Source organism: Bos taurus, chromosome 29 (assembly GCF_002263795.3).
Source record: "Bos taurus isolate L1 Dominette 01449 registration number 42190680 breed Hereford chromosome 29, ARS-UCD2.0, whole genome shotgun sequence".
In the NCBI taxonomy this organism is placed as follows: domain Eukaryota; kingdom Metazoa; phylum Chordata; class Mammalia; order Artiodactyla; family Bovidae; genus Bos; species Bos taurus.
The window spans coordinates 37,053,585-37,074,801 of record NC_037356.1 but is presented as its reverse complement, the minus strand read 5'-3'; the positions used below and the strand labels follow the sequence as shown (position 1 = coordinate 37,074,801).

Here is a 21,217-nt window from a genome sequence, read left to right as displayed (position 1 = left end):
TTGAAATTGTCCTTAATTTCCCCTTCTTCCCCTGCTCCCTGACAGCAGGGAGACGTTTGAGAACACCTGATCTTTAGGAACAATTGTTCTAACCCATTGGCATGGAAACTTTTGGAAGCCAGTGGCCATTGTGGATAAGAGTATTTAAATTAATGTGTGCATCTAGAAGTTATGAATGTACAGCCATTTCATACAGGAATTTGTCCCTGTCCTTTTATACATAAAGATGTACTAGCCTCATAACTTTGTAAGCTGTCATAAGACAATGTTGACTATTGAGCTCTATTGCATCGGTTATAACAGCAAAGAAAAGGGATTGATCAGTTTAGTGGGTAACTCACTCTTTCCAAAGATCTTCCCCACACAGTAGGCTTCCTTATTGCACTAAAAATTTTGCTTCCTCAACTTGCCTTGTTCTCTGCTTTCCTCATTCCTTTTATTATTTTTAATTAAAAAAAAATTTTGGAGTACAGTTGATGTACAGTGTTGTGTTAGTTTCAGGTATACAGCAAAGTGAATCAGTTATACATACACACATATTCATTCTTTTTACAGATTCTTTTCTCAGATAGGTTATTGAGAGTACTGAGTAGAGTTCCCTGTGCTATACAGTAGGTCCTTGCTGGTTATCTATCTATTTATATGTAGCAATGTGTGAATGTTCATCCCAAGCTCCTGATTTATCTCTCCCTGCCACCTTTCTCCTTTGGTTACCAAAAGTTTGTTTTTGATATCTGTAAGTCTGTTTCTGGTTTGGAAATAAATTCATTTGTATCAATTTTTAAAATTATATTCCACATATGAGTAATATATGATATTTGTCTTTCTCTGTCTGACTTCTTCACTTAGTAAGATCATTTTTAGGTTCATACATGTTGTTACAATCAATGCTTTCCACATTCCTTTTTGATTCACTGCCAGACTAAATCAGATCCCTGTCTGTTCTCTTGCTTCTTATCCCACATTTCTTCTCCAGGTCAGAGAAAATTGCTTGTATATTGTCCTCTCTTCTGAGGCCAGAATTTCCTTGAGGTCAAGGGCAGTTGTGTTCCCCAGTGTTCACCCTCCTTTTGCTGTGACTAGAGCCTTAAACATATCAAATCCTCAGTGCATTTTTATTAAATGAATGAATAATTGAAAGAATGAAGGTAGGGTTGTCTAGACAGGTGTGGCACAAAGGCACCCATGCATGCATGCCCTAGGGAGGACCTTTTCTTGTTAAAATCCATTTAAATTCCTGTCTACTCTTTGAAAGAAGAACAGAACAACTACCAGGCTGAATGGAATGAAGTCCAGGAATGCACGCCATTGGAGAGATATTTCCTTTAGATTGTCAGGGAAGGAAGAATCTGGTTTCAGGAGCCCAAACAAGGGAGGTATTCTTTTGGGTTCCAGTGAAAAATGCTTCTAGAACATTTGGGTTTGCTTATTTGTCACGCGGGACATCAGAATAATTTGGTGGCGAGTTCTCTGGTTCTGGGATGACCGCTGGGTTTGTCACATAGACATTTGGGATGACCACGCCCACCTGGAAAACACAGGCAAACAGAAAGTGTACCAGTGATGAAGCAAGAAGGACTGGGCATGCCTTTAGGTACCAAGGGAGCCCTCCTGTTCCTGGGCAGGAAGGGGAGTAGGATGAACCTTCTAGTCTCCACCCTCTTTGGGACCTCTTCCCATCCTCCGAGGAGCCTCTGGGACTTACGTTGTTGGTTTGGTAGCAGGTCAGCTGGCAGCCAAAGTGGGCAGATATACTTGCAATGAACACCTCCAGGATGCAGAAGATGAGCAGCAAACCAGAAACGGCCATTCCAGGGACCTGGAACCAGAATGGACCAGGAGGACCTGAGTGCATGTCTGGGAGTCTGAGCTCTGACTCTGCAGTGGCCATCTCTATGGCTTTGATGAAGTCCCCTAACCTCATCTCAGCTTTGTGGGGAAAATACCTCACTGGGTTTTTGTGAAGGCCAAGTGTGTCTGTGAAACAAATTTTATCTTAACACTTACTAGCAATGCTGCCCTAAAAGAGAGGATAGTCACTGTCTAGGGAAACCCCTTGACACTTGCTTCAGCTGTCAGGGACCTGAGGGTATGGTCTGGAGTTAGACAGTGAAACAGTGGAACTGTTCTGTGTAGGAAGTGAATAGAAATTTGGGAGTATGGACAAGCCACAGAGAGAAGCAATATGGGTAGAGGAGAAAGATGGGACTGAGCAAGGTGGTGGCAAGGTGGCAGCTGCAGAAAAAGGCATCTCATGAAAAGATGACACTTCACAAAACAGGAGTATCTAATCTTCAGGAATCAGTAGTTTCCTAGGTTCTGATGTAAACCTCTACCATTTCTCTGAACTTTTAGAGAAAGTCAGCTACTCAGGTCATTCTCTTGGCTGTGACAGTGCCATTTTGTAGAGGCAAGTAATTGGGGCTGTCTTAGGCTTGGGAAAAAAGAGTGAGTGAAAGGCCCCCAAATTTGAACTAGTTCAGCAAAAATAGATTTCACCTAAGGACCTGGGGAAATCCAAGCCCCCTCCTTGCTATTCTCCAAGATTACCCAGGAGAATGGGGTCTCCCACTGTGCCTGGGGAGAGAGTTTGAGCAGAATCTATTTTCATCTCAAAGAACAGGGCTGAATGGCCCCAACTGCCATATGGATTCCAATCACACGAAATACTAAATATGAAAGTAAAAGTGCACAGTACATGGTAGTAGGTACCAAATATATGTTATTGATTATAATTTTGAAATGACACAGGTGAGAGTCAGCTGCTCAGAGAATTCTCCCTTTTGGAGAGGCCCCGTCTTTCTTTCTTTCCTTTGCCTCCCTCTCAATTTAGCAAGTATTTACTAAATATCTGTTTGATACAAAGGGCTCAGAGAAGCATCCCAAGAGGCACAGTTGAATAAGGGAGACAGATACGGATGTGGATAATTACAATCCACATCAGACAGAGTAAGAGCTATAAAAGAGTGGGGGGAAAGGTGTCTCGAGGGTACTGAGGAGAGCGAGAGATGGAATTCACCCTACGTGAGTTAGAGAGGGTGGGGGTAGAAAAGGGTGGTCCAAGCAACTGGAAAGGTGGGATGATGAGGTCTTAGTCAAAGAATCACAGAGTTTCAGGAAGGAAGTGTTTTCAAATGATTCTGGTCCTTTCTAAAGTTGTTTTAAAAACAATTCTTTTACAAAGAAAACCCGTCATGGAAAAGGGGTCCTTCAAGCAGCTTAGATGGATTTCCCAAGTGGTGGTTTAGTGGTAAAGAATCTGCCAGTGCCTGCCAATGAAGGACACGCAAGAGACATGAGTTTCATCCCTGGGTCGGGAAGATTCTCCAGGAGAAGGAAATGGCAACCCACTCCAGTATTCTTGCCTGGGAAATCCCATGGAGACAGGAGCCTGGTGGACTATAGTTCATGGAGTCACAAAGAGTCGGACATGAGTGAGCTACTGAGCGCACACACAGAGTTTAGACATGTATCATTTGATGGGTATTAATTAATGCTTGTCGAGCTCCTGGAGCACCCCATCCCTTGGGTCATCATTTCCAAAGATGAAGTCCAGCTCTTCTTGTTCAGATGCCAGGCCTGAGGTCTGAGGGTGGGGTGGGCAACTGGGGTGGGAGGAGCTCTCCTTCTGAGATCAGAAATGGGCAGAACCAAGATCAGAAGCCAAGTTTTCTGACTTGAAGTTCCTGCAGCCTCCACTCCAGGGCACTGGCAGTGCTGCGTGGTTTAGTCTTTCCTGAGCCTCTTCCCCTCCCACCCATCTCCACTCCCTCAGCTCTTCAACCTGCACCTGCCTCCTCATTTCTTACAATGAGCACTCCACGCCTCCTGTTTCCCAGAAGAAAAGACACGAGCATTCTTCAGTGCCTGCCTCTCAGGGTGATGGCTGGGGGGGTGGGGGGGGAGGAGCAAGAGGTTCGGGGGAGCAAGGGATTGGAAGGGAAGTGAGCAGCAGGGCACACAGAGCTGGAACCAGGTCTCTGGGCAGCAATAAATACCTGGCCGAGGAATTTAGACTTTAATCCTAAAGCAACTGGGAGCCATAAAGTGTTTCCAGAAAGGGAGAAACTCAAGATACTTTTGATAAAAGACATGGGCATGGTCGATAGGTTCTCTGGGGAGAGGCTTTTCTCACAAATCTTGGAGACAAAAGTCTTGGGAAGGACTTCTGATCAAAACAAATAACAATTAATGGTTTCTATTTACCGAGTATAGGCCAGGCCAGGCACATTTACTTGATTTGACAAATGGTTATGAACTGTCAATTATGTTCCAGACATGGACCTGGGTATTTGAGACAGGACAGTGAATGAAACAGAAAAATGTCCCTGCCCTTATGAAGCTTATATTCTAGTGGGAGGAGACAGTAAGCGTGAAATATGCTGCTGCTACTGCTGCTAAGTCGCTTCAGTTGTGTCCAACTCTGTGCGATCCCATAGACGGCAGGCCACCAGGCTACCCCATCCCTGGGATTCTCCAGGCAAGAACACTGGAGTGGGTTGCCATTTCCTTCTCCAATGCATGAAAGTGAAAAGTCAAAGTGAAGTCTCTCAGTCATGTCTGACTCTTAGTGACCCCATGGACTTCAGCCTACCAGGCTCCTCTGTCCATGGGATTTTCCAGGCAAGAGTACTGGAGTGGGGTGCCATTGCCTTCTCCAAAGCATGAAATACAACAGACAAGTAAATTGCAGAATTCGTCAGATGATGGTAAGGCTACTGGGAAGTAAATTGGGGATGTGGGAGAGAAGGATCCTGGGATAGTGTAGGTGATGCTTTTAAGTGCGCTCGTTCTGGCATTCAGGTGCCAGACTCAGGTCTCTTTGAGAAGGTGGTTACTAAGAAACAGCCTGAAGGACCAGGGGGCTGGGGGAATAGACGAGGAAACTCTCCAAGCTTGAAGATGGAAACATGCCTGGTGTTTTGCGGAAACATCAAGGAGGTCAGTGTGGTTCAAGTGGGGAGAGCCAGAGGGTGGGGTCAGGGGCCACAGAGGCCAGCATCTTTAGGCTCCTGTAAGGACACTGGCCTTTTTTTTGGTGTGTGTGAGTAAAATGGGAGCAGTGGCAGGTTTCGAGCAGAGAAGTATACATCTCAGAAAGGCTCACTCTCACTCTAGTTACTGTCCTTACAGCTGTAAGGAGACAAGGGAGGAGCAGGGAGAGTGGTTAGTGAAACAGGCTGAGATCTGGGACCCTCTGCAGCAATGCTTGTACCTGGACGCACCTCTTCCTGAACAACAAACTACAAAGAAACTGCTGCTGCTGCTAAGTCGCTTCAGTCGTGTCCGACTCTGTGCGACCCCATGGACTGCAGCCTACCAGGCTCCTCCATCCATGGGATTTTCCTGGCAAGAGTACTGGAGTGGGTTGCCATTGCCTTCTCCGACAAAGAAACTACATGGGACTAAAAATAACTGTGTGCATATTCAGTTGGGGCAAAATTATGGACAAAAGATACAAACAAACCAAAAATCCCAACTGCCACTTCTGAAGAGCCTGGAGTAAAACCAGGGTGTTAGGAGCAACAGCAGCATACTGCACATGCTCAAGGCGCACAACACCACCTGGGGGGTGGGCAAAACACCAAAGCCACCCCTCTGGCCCAACCCCTGGACACACTCCTGTTGTTTAGTCGCTAAGTCACGTCTGACTCTTTTGCGATCCTACGGACTGTAGCCCACTAAGCTTCTCTGTTCATGAGATTTTCCAGCCAAAAGTAATGGAGTGGGTTGCATTTCCTTCTCCAGGGCATTTTCCCAAACCAGGGATGGAACCCATATCTCCTGCACTGGCAGGTGGGTTCTTTACCCCTGAGACACTTGGGAAGTCCTACGCTCACCTCATGCAAGGAACAAGCTTACCCTGCCCGCCCCCCACCCTCCCACCCTCCCAGCAAGCAGGGGAACCTGTTGTTTGTCCTCGCTCACATCCTGCTGCAACAGGGGCCCCTATAAAGCCTTGCTTGAATTTCTTGTCTGACCTCTAGTCAATTTCGATTGACTGGGGAAGGCCAAGAGCCTAGGTGTTATCATTAGGAAGCTGAGAGGTCATGGTGACTCTGGCCAGAGAGGAACTGGAGGAACTGGTGAAAATGGTTGGATGCTGGATGCATTTTAAAGGTAGAGCCAACAGGATTCCCTGAGGAACTGGCAGGGAGGCGTGAGAGAAAGAGAGGGTCAATGATTACTCCAAGGTTTATCCTGAGTGACTGGAAAGACACAGTTGTCATCAACCGGGATAAGGAAATCCAAGGGAAGGTCTGGGAAGTAAAATCTGGAGAAGAGAGTTGGATACATTCATTTCAAAACGTTGTGTGGACAGTTGATCACAAGAGACTGGAGTATGGGAGAGAGATTTGGGTTGGTGCTCTTTACTCTGTAGAAGGTATTTGTGGTTAACATCAGATGAAATTGCCAAGGTAGTGCAAGCAGGGGGGAAAAAGAGGACCAAGGACAGCCTAGGAGACTGGGAAAAAGAGCAGAACCAGCAAAGGAGAGGGAGGAGAGAGAGAAGAGGAGGACCAGCTGCAGGGTGCAGCCTGGACACCGTGAGACATCCATCACAGAGGAGTCCTGACTGGGGACTTAGAGCATAGGAAGTTTTTGGAGAAGTGAAGCAGAAAGTCTGATTAGAGTCGGCTCAAGAGCAAATGTAAGAGGAGAGAGAGTTGGAGACAGTGAGGGCAGACAAATCTTTTTAGGATTTTTCTGCAAAGAGGACCGGAGAGATAGAGTGGTATCTGGCCTGAGAGAAGGTTGGTTGGTTTTTTACAATGGAGGGAACAAAAGCATCTTCACATGCTGATGGGAAAGCTCCAGTCAAAGGGGAGAATGGCTGATATAGAAGAAAGGCCGTGAGGAGGGGGAGGAGATGAACTCTGCTGTACAGATGGAGAGGTTGAATTTACACGAGACTCATCTATAGCTGGTTTCTTGTATCCAGCAGCCATGAGCCCTGTGTGGCTGTTGAACACTTGAGATGTGGCTAGGCTGCAAGTGCAAAATACACCGTGGATTTCAAACACTTCATATCTCAAATATGAAATATAAAGATAATTTTTTACATGAATTACATGTTGAAATGACATTTGAATCTATTGGATTAAATAAAACATATTATTAAAATTAATTTCATTTATTCCCCCCTTTTAGGATGATGACTAGAAAATTCAAAATCATATTCATGGCTCATGTCCTATTTCTATTGGATGGCGCTGGTGTAAAGCACAGGTTGGCAAATTATGGTTGCATCCTGCCTGTTGCCTATTTTTGTCAATAAAGTTTTATCAGCACATAGTCAAGCTCATTTGTTTCTGTATTTTCTATGGCTGCGCTCCCACTACAAGATAGGGTGGAGTAGTTGCAATAAAGACCAGATGGCCTGCAAAGACTTAGATATTTACTCTCTCACCCTTTACAGAAAATCTTTACTGACTCCTTGTCCCTAGTGATGGGGAGGAAGGCAAAAAAGTGAGTAGAGGCAGGTTGGCAGGTACATATGCATTAAATGTATAATTACATAAATGAAATTATAAATTTAAAAACTTCCTAACAGTGTCATATGGTAGACACTCTTTTACAAAAGTAGAAACTAAGAATGATCAGAGACTTTAAACTCTGTTTCAATTCTTACCACACTTGGAGGACAGGGTTGGTTGGTGGGCCCTTTCTTCTTTTTGTTATTGGAATATAATTGCCTTACAATGCTCTGTTAGTTTCTGCTGTACAACAAAGTGAATCAGCTGTAAACATACACATATCCTCCTTCTTGGGCATCCCTCCCCCGACACCTCACCCATCTAGCTCATCACAGAGCACTGAACTGAGCTCTCTGCTATACCACAGGTTTCCACTAGCTAACTATTTTATACACAGTAGTGTATTGCTATCGGCAAGTCCAGTGTATTTATAGCAAACTGGTCTCCTAATTCATTTCACCCTCCCTTTCCTGCCCAGTGCCCACACATCCATTCTCTACATCTGCTTCTGTATGCCTGCCCTGGGAACTAGATTGATATGTACCATTTTTCCAGACTCCACATATATGTGTTAATATATGATATGCATTTTTCTCTTTCTGATTTACTTTACTCTTTAAGACAGACTCTAGGTCCATCCATATCTCTACAAATGACTCAATTTCATTCTTTTTCACGGCTGAGTAATATTCTATTGTGTAAATGCACCATGTCTTCTTTATTCATTCATCTGTCAGTGGACACAGGTTGTTTTCATGTCCTGGCTATTGTAAACAGTGCTACAATGAACATTGGGATACATGTGTCTTTTTAAACAGAGCTGGAGGAATCAGGCTTCTTGATTTCAGACTATACTGCAAAGCTACAGTAATCAAGACAGTATGGTACTGGCACAAAAAACAGAAATATAGATCAATGGTATAGGACAGAAAGCCCAGAGATAAACCTACATACCTATGGTCACCTATTCTATTACAAAAGAAGCAAGAACATACAATGGAGACAAGAAAGTCTCTTCAATAAGTGGTGCTTGGAAAACCGGATAGCAGTATATAAAAGAATGAAATTAGAACACTACCTAACACCATACACAAAAATCAACTCAAAATGGATTAAAGGCCTAACTGTAAGGCTGGACACTATAAAGCTTTTAGAGGAAAGCATAGGAAAAACACTCTTTGATGTAAGTTACAGCAAGATTTTTTTGACCCACCTCCTAGAGGAATGAAAATAAAAACAAAAATAAGCAAATGGACCTAATTAAACTTAAAAAGTTTGCATAGCAAAGGAAACTGTAAATAAGCCAAAAAGACAACCTTCAGAATGGGAGAAAATATTTGCAAGTGAAGTAATGGTCAAAGGATTAATCTCAAAAATATACAAACAGCTCATGCAGCTTAATGAAAAAAAAATGAACAACCCAATCAAAAAATGGGCAGAAGACCTAAATAGATATTTCTCCAAAGAAGACTCACAGATGGTCAAGAGGCACTTGAAAAGATGTTCAACATCATTAATTATTAGAGAAATGCAAATCAAAACTACCATCAGGTATCCCCTCCCACCATTCAGAATGACCATCATCAAAAAATCTACAAATAAATGCTAGAGAGGGTATGGAGAAAAGGGAATCCTTTTGCACTGTTGGTAGGAATATAAATAGGTATGGAAGGTCCTTAAAAAACTAAAAATAGAACAACCACATGACCCAGCAATCCCACTATTAGGCATATATCCTGGGAAAACCATATTTCAAAAACATACATGTCAGGCCCTTTCCAACAATTTCTAAACCAAACTAAGGTGGAACCGAGGGGGGCAATGGTCAGGAGGGATACTCACCCTGCCCCAGGTGTGAGAGGGAGGATCATACAAAGGGTAGATGTAGGTACTGTTGATAATTAACTCTACGATGAAGAGTGTGATTCCAACCATGGAGAAGATTGCACTGACGATGTTAAAGCCCACGCTGCTATTCAGCTGAAAAAGATACAAAAGGTCAGAGTGGGAGAGGAAAACCACTGTAACTGAGATGACCAGCGACTCAACAAATATTTCCTAACAGGATTTCCCAGAATCTTAGTTCTGCCGCAAACAAGGCAGTGTTTTGTGCAGAAAGGAGTGTGGCTGGGTTTTCCCTGGTGGCTCAGTGGTAAAAGAATCCACCTGCCAATGCAAGAAATATGGGTTCCATCCCTGGTCTGGGAAGATCCCACATGTCGCAAAGCAACTAAGCCCATGCACCACAACTACTGAAGCCTGTGAGCCTAGAGCCCGGTGCTCTGCAACAAGAGAAGCCACTGCAGTGAGAAGCCCTCCCGCTGCAACTAGGGAAAAAGCCCTTGTCAGGTAACAAAGACCCAGGGAAACTGAAAGTAAATAAATATTTTAAAAGTTTTTTTATTTAATTTTTTTAACAGAAAGTTTTGGGGCTAAATTACCTTTGAAACAAAGTTAAGTTAAACAAAATTAAACAGGTCTTTGCTGCAGGACCTATAAGAGCCTTTAACAAGGATTATGGATCTTCCGGGGGGCGGGGGCGGGGGGGAGGGGGAGGGGGAGACGGTGCTAATAAATAGAAATCTCTCCAAGTTTACCTACCCATCTTCACAGAGTATGTCATTGGACAAGTGTCCCCAAGAATAATCTTTGGGAAACACTCATCCTTTTATCCCATAGGAGATGGGCAGGAAGATCAATCTCTGGTATCTTGGAATGTGACAGGCTCTGGTGGCCCATGATTCTGGGCCACATGCAGAAAGCTGTTGTTGTCTAGTCGCTTCAGTCATGTCTGACTCTTTGTGACCCCATGGACTGTAGTCCCCCAGGCTCCTCTGTCCATGGGAATTCCCAGGCAAGAATACTGGAGTGAGTTGCCCTTTCCTTCTCCAGGGGATCTTTCTGACCCAGGAAAGAATACTGGAGTGAGTTGCCCTTTCCTTCTCCAGGGGATCTTTCTGACCCAGGAATCGAACCCATGTCTTCTGCTTTGATAGGTATATTCTTTACTGTTGAGCCACTTAGGAAAGCCCAGGTACAAATAGACATGCCCATAAATTTTGAGCTTTCCTTTGGAGATTTTCAAATAGATTTCCTCTCGTATAGGGACCTGGCTATCTTGAAGCCTCTTAGGCTAGATAACCTGCTTTTAAGAGGAACCAGGGTACTTTCTGGGCATACTGCCAGGGGACCATGAAGCCTTGTCCATGCTGATTTACAGAGCTCCTTTGGCTGGATTCCTTAGAGAGGCAGGTGCCTGAGCCTCCTTGGCTGTCCTGAAGAAACGGGGTCCCGCTCTGTGTGCTGCTCAGCTGTGGGGGAGCCCTGAGCTCCTGAGAGCTCTGTGCCTCCTCCTGTAAGAACGTCCTTGGGAAGCTATTCTTTCTCTCCACTCTCTGATGCCCTAACTAATGTGGCTGTGTTGCCCTCCCCTCCCCTAAGTCCTCTAGACATTTTCCTTTTTGGAATTCTGGTCAGGTTCATGCGGCCCTATGATTATGTGTGAGCAAGTGTCAGAAGAATTGATGCTTTTGAACTGTGGTGCTGGAGAAGACTCTTGAGAGTCCCTTGGACTGCAAGGAGATCAAACCCATCAATCCTAAAGAAAATCAAATCTGAATATTCATTGGAAGGACTGATACTGAAGCTTAAACTCCAATACTTTGGCCAAAGAGCCAACTAATTGGAAAAAAAACAACCCTGATGCTGAGAAAGACTGAGGGCAGGAGGAGAAGGGGCAGGAGAGGATGAGATGGTTGGATGGCATCATCAACTCAAGGGACATGAGTCTGAGCAAACTCCGGGAGATAGTGAAGGATAGGGAAGCCTGGCATGCTGCAGTCCATGGGAATCACAAAGAGTTGGACACAACTGAGTGACTGAACAACAATGTGTCAGAGCCCCATGTCTGGTTATGAGTATGTGCGTGGATGAGGGAAGGAGTAATCTTCTTTTCCCCCTGGTGTGTCTTTCCTATAGGTCCCCAGCTGGGAGAGTCAGTCCCAGGATGTGACTTACCAGACAAGAAGATCGTGAGTGCTTTTCTGCCAACACCGAGAGGGATCCTGAAATGATGAACTGGCAGAGAAGAGAGGTGGTTTAGAAAGAGGTCAGGGGTTAGGGTCCCTGTCTTCAGGTTTCCATTATTCTGTTTACACACATATTCTCTCATACACACTATGTTCCTCTGCTGAGACCCTAGCTCAATATGAGGGGAAAGAATGAACGAATGGATGAATGAGTGCCTGTTTTGCACCACATCACAGGGCAGTGAAGTGGGATCCAGCAGATTAGTTGTAAATTCTGGCTTGAAACTCATGTGATCTTGGGTAAGTTACTCATTTCTCAAATATTTATTTCTTCATTTGAAAAGGGGGAAAAGGACATGTCTTCCTAAGTATCATTGTCACTAGAAAATTTATGCCCCTCATCTGGCATTTAGTCTATCTTGCACATAGTAGATCCTATACAGAGTCAATGTTGTGTATTTCTTTTCTTTTACCTTTCTACGTGCAATATCTTGTTGGTTTCCTACCCATATCTCAGGATTCATTTGGGCATGGGGGCTCGGGATCGGGAGAAGGAAAGGCTACCAGCTGTACTGCTTTGAGATGTTTTAACCCAACCTCAGTCCTTGCCTGTCTGCACACCTAGGTGAGTACCTTTTAGCGACTCAGAAAAGTATCACATGTCTACAAAACTGATATACTCTGCATATAAGTTAAATAACCTTCTGCTACTGCTGCTAAGTCACTTTAGTTGTGTCCGACTCTGTGCGACCCCAAAGACGGCAGCCCACCAGGCTCCACCGTCCCTGGGATTCTCCAGGCAAGAACACTGGAGTGGATTGCCATTTCCTTCTCCAAAATAACCTTCTAGGGAGTCACAAATCATTCTGAGAATCTGATGAAAGCTATGGACTTTGACAGAAAACACCCCCCAAGTCTTTTACCAGAATGGGGACTCAGAAGCCCTTCAGTGGACTCTAAGCTGAGTCCCCATTTTTTTAATGGCTTATTGACCCTTGAGCATGTGTGGGAATCCTTTTCTCCTGGAGTTCAGGCTGTGGGTCTACACTGAACAACACTTGAGGGCTGTTCCCAATATATTTTTTTATACATGGTGCTTTTGTGGGAATTAGAAAATGGTAGCTCCTCTGGGTTGATAAACTAGAAAAATATTCCCTGCCCTCTGGGGTGGGTGGATTAGGAAAGTGGCCTTTCTGGGTGAATGCTGTCCTGCATTGTCTAGTAACCCTTGGTGTTATGGATGAATTATGTCCCCTCAAAACATATCTTTTGAAGCCCTAACCTACAGTACCTCTGAATGTGACTCTCTTTGGAGACAGGGCCTTTAAATAGATGATTAAGGGGGATTTTCATGGTCCCCAGTGGTTAGGAATCTGCCTTGCAATGCAAAGGATGTGGGTTCAATACGTGGTCAGGGAACTAAGATCCCATCTGCCACTAAGCCCATGCACACAACTACTGAGCCTGCATACTGCAGCTAAGTCGCAGCACAGCCAAATAAACAAATAAATACATGAAAAATCAACCAAACAACAACCAAAAAATTTGACTTAAAAAAGAGCTGACTAAGGTTAAAGGGGATCATCAGGGGTGGACTTGGACCTGAACCAATATGACTTATGTTCTTAAGAAACGAGGAGATTAGTGAGTGTTAATGGCCTTGGTAGGGAGGCCAGAGGTCCCCAAGGAGCAGGAGGAAATAAAATTACAAGTGGCAGACGTTTTTTTCTTTTCTCTTCTAATCGTGTGTTGTCATGGTGATATCTGGTTCTGTCTGAACTTAACTTTATCTCAAACCTTGGGCTAACCAATGTGTTTTTCTCATGGAAATCTCTTCCTTAAGCTATGCTAATGAACTATGTATTTGCTTAGAAGTCTGCCTTTCTTCACGATTCATGTCAATTGTTTCATGGCTGGGGATGACTCACCTTGTGCCAATGCTATCTCAACATACATGTGGGTGAGGGGCCTGGTGCAACTCTCAGTTTTGAGGTGTTCCCTTTCTCGAATTAGCAGCTTGCTAATAGGTATATAATTCCTTGCTAAAAACTAACAAGGGGGCACTCTTTCTGTCCCCTTCTGATGTCTATGTCAGAAGCTTTTTCTCTATCTCTTTTATACTTTAATAAAACTTGATTACACAAAAAGCTCTGAGCGATCAAGCCTTGTCACTCACCCCATATCAAATTCCTCTTCTTCGGAGGCCAAAAATCCCAGCATTGTTCACAGCTCAGCTTGTAGCAGCAACTTTTCCTTAGCGTATACACACACACACACACATTTTCATTAGGGTATGCACACACACACACAACACATTTTCATTAGGGTATGCACACAAACACACACATTTTCATTAGGGTATGCACACACACACACACACACACACAACCATGCAAAGACTCAAGGGAAGAGATAGCTGTTTACTAGCCAAGGTGAGAGGCCTCAGCAGAAACCAAACCTGCTGGCACTTTGATCTCAGATCTCTGCCCTCTAGAACCGTGAGATACCACATTTCCGTTGTGTAAGTCACCCAGTCAGTGGTACTCGTCAGGGCAGCCCAAGCAAAGTAGTTCGTTTAGTGAACAAGACCTGAGCTGGGTTTCCATCCAGCCTGCCCCTTTGGCTGGGAACCTGCAGGGCACAACTTGACAAGGTGGCCCAGTGTGCTGGCACTTTCTGAGAATCTGGTTGCGAGGTGACTCGTATTACTCACCCAGATGCCTCCCCAGAAGGGAAAGCCTCCGTAGAATGAAACAGCAGTATAGTTCCCCATGAGGACAGTCCCCATGACAGAACCGAGGCCGAGGTGAATCAGGCCGATCAGGATCTGGGTGGCCTGTCAGGAGAGCCACAAATGGAAGCCTTTGTTTCTGAGTCTGGATTCTGCCCCCTTTTTATTTTAATAAATCTTTTGTTTCCCTGGTCTAAAACATAATATGGAAAAATATAAAATTGAAATAAAAACTGCCCACCATTCCCCCTCACTCAGAGAAAACAATGGTTTACATTTTGTTGGATAAACTTCCATTATTCTTTTCAGATATATACATGGATAATTCACAATGTCTCTATACATTTAACATTTCATCATGAACATGTCCCTGTAGAATTAAATATCTTCAAACTTATATTTTTTTAAGGCCTGCCCAGATTCTGTCATGTGGATGTTCCTTGGAGTCATTGGAGCAGAGAGCTTTACGGGTAAGACTGTTTCTATTTTTTTCATATTATAAATAACACTGTGATGAACATCTTTGTAGATAAATCTTCGTGCTCATCACTTATGTCTTTAGGATATTGTTATGGATTGAATTGTGACTACCTCTCCCCCATCAAATTTGTGTGCTGACATTCTGATCCCCAGCACCTCATATTATAGCTTTGTTTGGAAATACTGTCACTGCAGATAAAACTAGGTCATATAAGGTGTACTGGAATAGGCTGAACCCCTAATCCTATATGTGCGTGCGTGCTCAGTCGTGTCTGACTCTTTATGACCCCGTAGCCTGTAGCCCGCCAGGCTCCTCTGTCCATGGGCTTCTCCAGGCAAGAATATTGGAATGGGTTTACATTTACTTCTCCAGGGGATCTTCCTGATCCATGGATCAAAGTTGCATCTCCTGCATTTTCTGCATTAGCAGGCAGATTCTTTACCATGGCGCCACCTAGGAAACCCTTAATCTTATATGACTGCTATCCTTTTAAAATTTTTTGGCCATGCCACATGACGCGCAGGATCTTAGTTCCTCAGCTATCAAACCCATACCCCTTGCAGTGGAAGTGCTGAGCACTGACCACTGGACCACCAGGGAAGTCCCTGACTGCTGTCCTTTGGAAGAGAACGCCAGGTGGAGAGACACATTCATGAACACAAGAAAACGCCATGGGTGTCAGGATTGAAGTTATGCTGCCACAAGCCAAGGAACTATTACTAGGAGAGAGGCCTGGAACAGACCCTTCCCTAGTGGCTCCTCCTCTGAAGGACCTATCCTTCAGAGAAAGCATGGCCCTGTGAACAGTTTGATTGTGCTTGGCCTCCAGAACCGTGAGAATAAAATCCTGTTGTTTGAAGCCACCCAGTTTATGGCACTTTGTGATGGCAGCCCTTGGAAACTCATGCAGGTATGTTCTCACACAAATACTATACACACTAATGGTATACAGATGACAAACATGGCAGCAGATATGAATATATTATTTCCTTAAATTTGCACAATAACAAATTATATGCAATGTCTGTCTCTGGTTTTTTTTTCCATTAATGTCACATCTTGGGGTTATATCCACATTGTTGCCCAAAGAGCTTACTTGTTCTTTTTAAAGCTTCACTACATTTCATTCTTTGGAGGTACGATACATGGCTTTAACCAGGATTTTGTTGATGGATATTTTGGTTGTTTCCATTCTTTTGTGATCACCGGCTGTGCTGCCATGGGTAAGCTCATACCTGTCACACATTTCTTGCATGTGCAGGTATAGCTGCAGGACAAAGTCTCAGAAATGGAACGATTGGGTATTTTGTAAATGTGGCAGATACAAATTGGCCTACAGATTGTGTTTATTGACATTCCCATGGACAGTGAAAGGGGGGTGGGGCTAGGATTTGAGCTCCAGACAGTCTGGATCAGAATCCAGATGCTGCAGTGAAATGGGCCTCTCCTTGAACTACCCAGGACAACCTCTTAGGGGGAAAGTTGTTGGGATCTCTTATTTTGTTAGTTCTCTAATGTGATTTTTTTCTTCTTGGGCAGATATTCCATTCAAGCTCTTTTAGATTTCACCTCATGGTCTGCTGAACCCACTTTCTTCCAGAGACTACATGGATCAACACAGGTGTCAACTTACTGCCTTTTTTCCCCATTGCTTTTCTTCCTCTTTCTTAAAATGCCTGAGTCAAAAAATACAAGGCCCTGCACAGAGGCCCTAGTGATGCTGCACAGCTGAGCTTTCTCATAGATCTGAGTTTGGCGAGGCCGGGCAGGCTCCAACCCCACTTACTAGATTTGGAGTGTCTGTATTTCCAAAACTCCCCCCCTCCTCCAGCTTCAGGCATGTGACCCCCCTCCCTGCAGAGTGAAGTTTCACTTACCCCTAAGGCTTTGCCTTCTTTTAGGGTTCTCTCGGTGGGTTGCTGACTCACACATGGTGGGTTCCCGTGAATTACATGGACTTGGGACTGGTTTGGATATATGGGCACCTGAGACACGCCCCCAGGTAACACTGTATACCCATTTGGGGGTGTCACCACAAACACAGAGTTGGCCATGGGGCCTGCTGAAGTTGTTGGATTCATGCTGCTGAGAAACAAGCACAATAAAATAAATAACAAGGGCCTACTGTATAGCACAGGGAACTGTACTCAATGTCTTGTAATAACCTATAATGACAAAGAATCTGAAAAAGTATACACACACACACACACACACACACACACACACAGAGGTTACTGGTGAATTCTGGTCTGGTTTAAAATTTTCTTTTCTTTTTCTACTTTTTTTGGATCAGACCCCCCAAAGCTGGTACAACAAACCCTGCCACATGCTCCACCCCACACCCAGGTTCATTCAAATCTCATTTGGCAGCAAACCTTATCACTGCCCCTCAGTTATCCATAGAAACTATTAGATCAAGGGTACTCACTTTGCTCTGCCAGCAGCGAAGTCTCTCTCACTTCCTTCTGTCTATTCCCAGTTCTTTGCGGTAGGTGGCTTGTTTTTCCTTAGAGAGTGAACACACTGGGTTGGGTTTGGGGATGTGTTTAAAAAAGATCCAAAGTCCACTTTGCTTTCCTCCCAGATACAGACTCGGTTACCAGTTACGCAGAGCTCAGCTTCCACACCCATATTTACTTCCTGATTTGGTCAAAGAACCACTTAATTGCAATTCAGTATTAATTGGAGAAGGAAGAGTTGTGTGTGGTGCTCTAGGAAACACAGGAAGGAGCTGGGTGTACAGTGGTCACATCCCAGCGGTAACACAAGACAGAGCAACCTAAAGAATCCAGTAGAGAAACAAGAGACCCTCGCAGGAGAATGAAGGGGAAACTGATTCACTGGATATGAAGAGATTAGGAAATACTTCAAACAAAAAGTGGAATTTGAAATCAATAAACTGCATGAGAAAAAGTGAGCCACAGCCTGTAAAATAAGAATTGCAATGAACTTAAGTCATAAGCTCTACATCAGAGTCTGTAGAAAAGCAGAAAATACCCAAGAGTGGGCAGGCATATTGGTGCATCCATGATGACCATCATGTGAATTACACAGGCAAAGTGTACAAAAACTGTCGCCGAGGCCATCCTCCCGAGGGAATCCCTGGGTCCTACCGGGGCTGGACCCCGTAAGTGGTGCCCGAACTAGGCTCCCAGTAAGGTAAGCCCCAGTTGTGCAGTTTTCAGACAGCTAGGACCCCACTCAAGGGTGCCCAGGACCCCTATAAGATAGGTAAGGTAAAGAAGGGTGTGAAGTAGTGAAATCTTTTCGAAGAGAAAAGTAGAAAAGATAGTAGATTTTCTGACATGGGTAACACTGAAACTAAAGAACGGCAACTCTTTATACAAGTAATCTTGAAACTGTTAAAGAGGGTACAAAATAAATTAAAATAGTCTCAAAAAAAAAAAAAAAAAAAGAAGGGAGGCTGTGCTCTACCTCCCGAGGATAGAGAAAGATCTAAAGATAGAAAAAGAGCTAAAGAGTGAAAAGGAGAGAGGAACGGAGGAGAAAGAAATCAGGGAACGCAGCAAGATAGAGAAAGGAAGAAAGGAAGCCAGAAGGAAAAACATAAATACAGTATACTAACGCATATATATGGAATTTAGAAAGATGGTAACAATAACCTGGTGTACGAGACAGCAAAAGAGACACTGATGTATAGAACAGTCTTATGGACTCTGTGGGAGAGGGAGAGGGTGGGAAGATTTGGGAGAGTGACATTGAAACATGTAGAATATCATGTAAGAAACGAGTTGCCAGTCCAGGTTCGATGCGCGATACTGGATGCTTGGGGCTGGTGCACTGGGACGACCCAGAGGGATGGTGTGGGGAGGGAGGAGGGAGGAGGGTTCAGGATGGGGAACACATGTATGCCTGTGGCGGATTCATTTTGATATTTGGCAAAACTAATACAATTATGTAAAGTTTAAAAATAAAATAAAATTAAAAAAAAAGAAAAAGAGATACAGAGAGAAAGACAGGGAAGAGGGAAGAAAAGTTAGGGAAAGAGAAAGAGAGTAAAGGGAAAGAAACGAAAGAAAGAGAAGGGTAGCGAGAAAGGAAGGGGGAGAGAAAAGTGAGAAAGGCAGCGAGAGAGAGAGACAGTAAGAAGGAAGAAGGGAGAATGAAAGAGGGAAACAAGAAGGAAATGATAGAAAGTGAAAGAGAAGAGGAAGGAAAGAAGATAGAGTGAGGGAAAGAAAACTTGAGAAAGATTGAAAGAGAGGAAGGAAGAAAAAAATAAACAGAGGACAGAGGAGAGGACTTACAGGACGCTGCCGCCGGGCGCCCTGGAGAGCCCCCTCCCCCTCTGCGCAAATCTTTAAAAACTTACCACCACTTTCTGATTTAAGGCGATCGCCGCCGCCTCCGTTTGCGCCTCCCAGAGCCCAGGAATTCCCCTACTTTGCCCCCAAAGCCTCTCAAAGCGTGGCCTAAGCCTGAGGAAGATAAAAAGTTTTTTGAACAAAGGAGCTTTTAAAGCAGACGCTTACACAGGATACAGAGCCCGCTCCTCGGAAAAAACCCCCTCAGGGGGGGGTCTCACCCAGGCTAGGAGAAAACCAAGCGGAACCGGAACAGGTAAGTGGATTTAGCAACAATATTAACCCCTGACGTGCCGGGTTACTCCAATTTCAATGGGAGTGGCTGGCCCCCTACCTGAGGGCGTTGCAGGATTTGTGCTGGGGCGTAGCCCGCTTTCTTTTCAAAAAAAAAAAAAAAAATTCGGTGGTGCCTGGTGTAGTAGATTCTGATTATATTGAAAAATTAAAGTTTTTGATCTCGCCGCCTACCAAAAACTGTGCAAATTAATAAAGGTCAAAGAGTAACACAGCTTTTGCTTTTACCTTATTATCAGACAAAAAAAAAACAAACTTGACTTCTCAAGCTAGGGGCCACAGAGCATTTGGATCTAGTGATCTAGCCTTTTGGGTGCAGGAAATTACAGCTCCAAGGCCTTTAAAAGATCTTTTAATTCAAAGGAATAAAATGTCAGGACGGGGTTACGAGCAGTTATTTAGGCTTTTCAACATTTAAAAGACCACACCTTCAATCTTTTGACTGACTCCTGATATATTGTAGGGTTGTTTCGTCTTATAGAGACTGCTAATATTCCAGAAAATAAAATTACTATCTTCTTGTTATCTGATTTACAAAAAAGAGATTAAACACAGAGATAAAAAATATTTTGTGGGACATGTTAGAGCCCATTCTGGCTTGCCCTGCCCTTTACATGAAGGAAATGCTTTGGCAGATGCATTGACTAAAGTAATTGCTTTAAACTTACATAAAAAGATTGATAAGGCCGAAAATTCTCACAAAATTCTCCATCAAAATGCAGCTGGTTTAAGGTATAAATTTCATATCCCGGCCAGATGTGTTGCTAACTTGTGGGAGAGGGTATATTTGTATTTTTCTACAGGACGCAGATTCTCCGATTTGGATCCTGCGTAAACCAAGGAATATCAGCCTCTTTTCTCTCCTCTATTTTCTTAACTGCGAAATTCTTTCCTTATCTCTTTATCTATTCTTTTAATCGCCGAAGCCGTCCTCCCGAGGGAATCCCTGGGTCCTACCGGGGCTGGACCCCGGTAGAGGATCGTGACGGAATAGTCCATGACACACTCACCTTTGTATTCCTACTGACACATAATAGGTACTAAGCAAATGCTTGCTGAGTGAACAGATGAAACTGATCAGATGGCTAGAATTTGGTAAAATGGTCAATGTAAGAACATTATCACAGGCAGAGGGAACGGAGGAGGGCAAAGGCATGAAGAGAGAAGATGTAGGACATATTTTGGATATGGCAAGGTTTATATATTCAAAGTTATGATTTTTCCAGTAATCATCTATGGATGTGAGAATTGGACCATAAAAAAGCCCGAGCATCAAAGAATAGGTGCTTCTGAATTGTGGTGCTGGAGAAGACTCTTGAGAGTCCCTTGGACTACACGGAGATCCAAACCAGTAAATCCTAAAGGAAATCAACCCTTAATATTCATTGGAAGGACTGATGTGCTGTGCTGTGCTTAGTTGCTTAGTTGTGTCCAACTCTGTGACCCCACGGACTGTAGCCCTCCAGGCTCCTCCACGGGGATTCCAGGCAAGAATACTTAAGTAGGTTGCCATGCCCTCCTCCAGGGGATATTCTCAACCCAGGGATCAAACCCAGGTCTCTGGCATTGCAGGAAGATTCTTTACCAGCTGAGCTACCTGAGAAGCCCCTAAGGACTGATGCTGAAGCTCCAATACTTTGACCACCTGATGTGAAGAACTGACTCACTGGAAAAGACCCTGATGCTGGGAAATACTGAGGGCAAAAGGAGAAGGGGGATGCAGAGGATGAGACGGTTAGATAGCATCGCTGACTCAATGGACATGAATTTGAGCAAACTCTGGGAGAAAATGAAGGACTTGGAAGTCTGGCATGCTACAGTCCATGGGATTGCAAGACTTGGACATGACTCGGTGACTGAACAAGAACAAAAATAGAGGC

The 21,217-nt window shown here is 44.1% G+C and overlaps 1 protein-coding gene and 1 long non-coding RNA gene across 9 annotated transcripts in view; one reads left to right on the top strand and one right to left on the bottom strand.

Annotated features, from left to right (window-relative positions):
• Window positions 1–1,096: 1,096 nt before the first annotated feature.
• Window positions 1,097–19,294, bottom strand: MS4A8 (membrane spanning 4-domains A8). 7 transcript variants are annotated; one of them, XM_059882771.1, is made up of 8 exons: window positions 19,212–19,294; window positions 17,147–17,224; window positions 16,596–16,803; window positions 14,220–14,342; window positions 11,496–11,555; window positions 9,321–9,458; window positions 1,706–1,819; window positions 1,097–1,528 (listed from the first exon to the last, which is right to left on the bottom strand). In XM_059882771.1, exons 3-8 carry the CDS (start codon window positions 16,797–16,799, stop codon window positions 1,427–1,429), a joined length of 741 nt encoding a protein of 246 aa, XP_059738754.1. In that variant the 5' UTR covers window positions 16,800–16,803; window positions 17,147–17,224; window positions 19,212–19,294; the 3' UTR covers window positions 1,097–1,426. The 7 variants fall into 7 exon arrangements, with proteins under 7 accessions (XP_059738754.1, XP_059738755.1, XP_005226896.1 ...); XM_059882772.1 differs by having other exon boundaries at window positions 16,596–16,800; XM_005226839.3 differs by having other exon boundaries at window positions 16,596–16,800; window positions 19,052–19,278.
• The window catches only part of LOC101907707 (uncharacterized), a 32,072-nt gene continuing 30,065 nt past the window's right edge, over window positions 19,211–21,217 (top strand). For both annotated transcript variants that reach the window (XR_240655.5, XR_009493357.1), the window contains exon 1: window positions 19,211–19,299. This is a non-coding gene — a long non-coding RNA (uncharacterized lncRNA). The remainder of the gene's footprint in view (window positions 19,300–21,217) is intronic.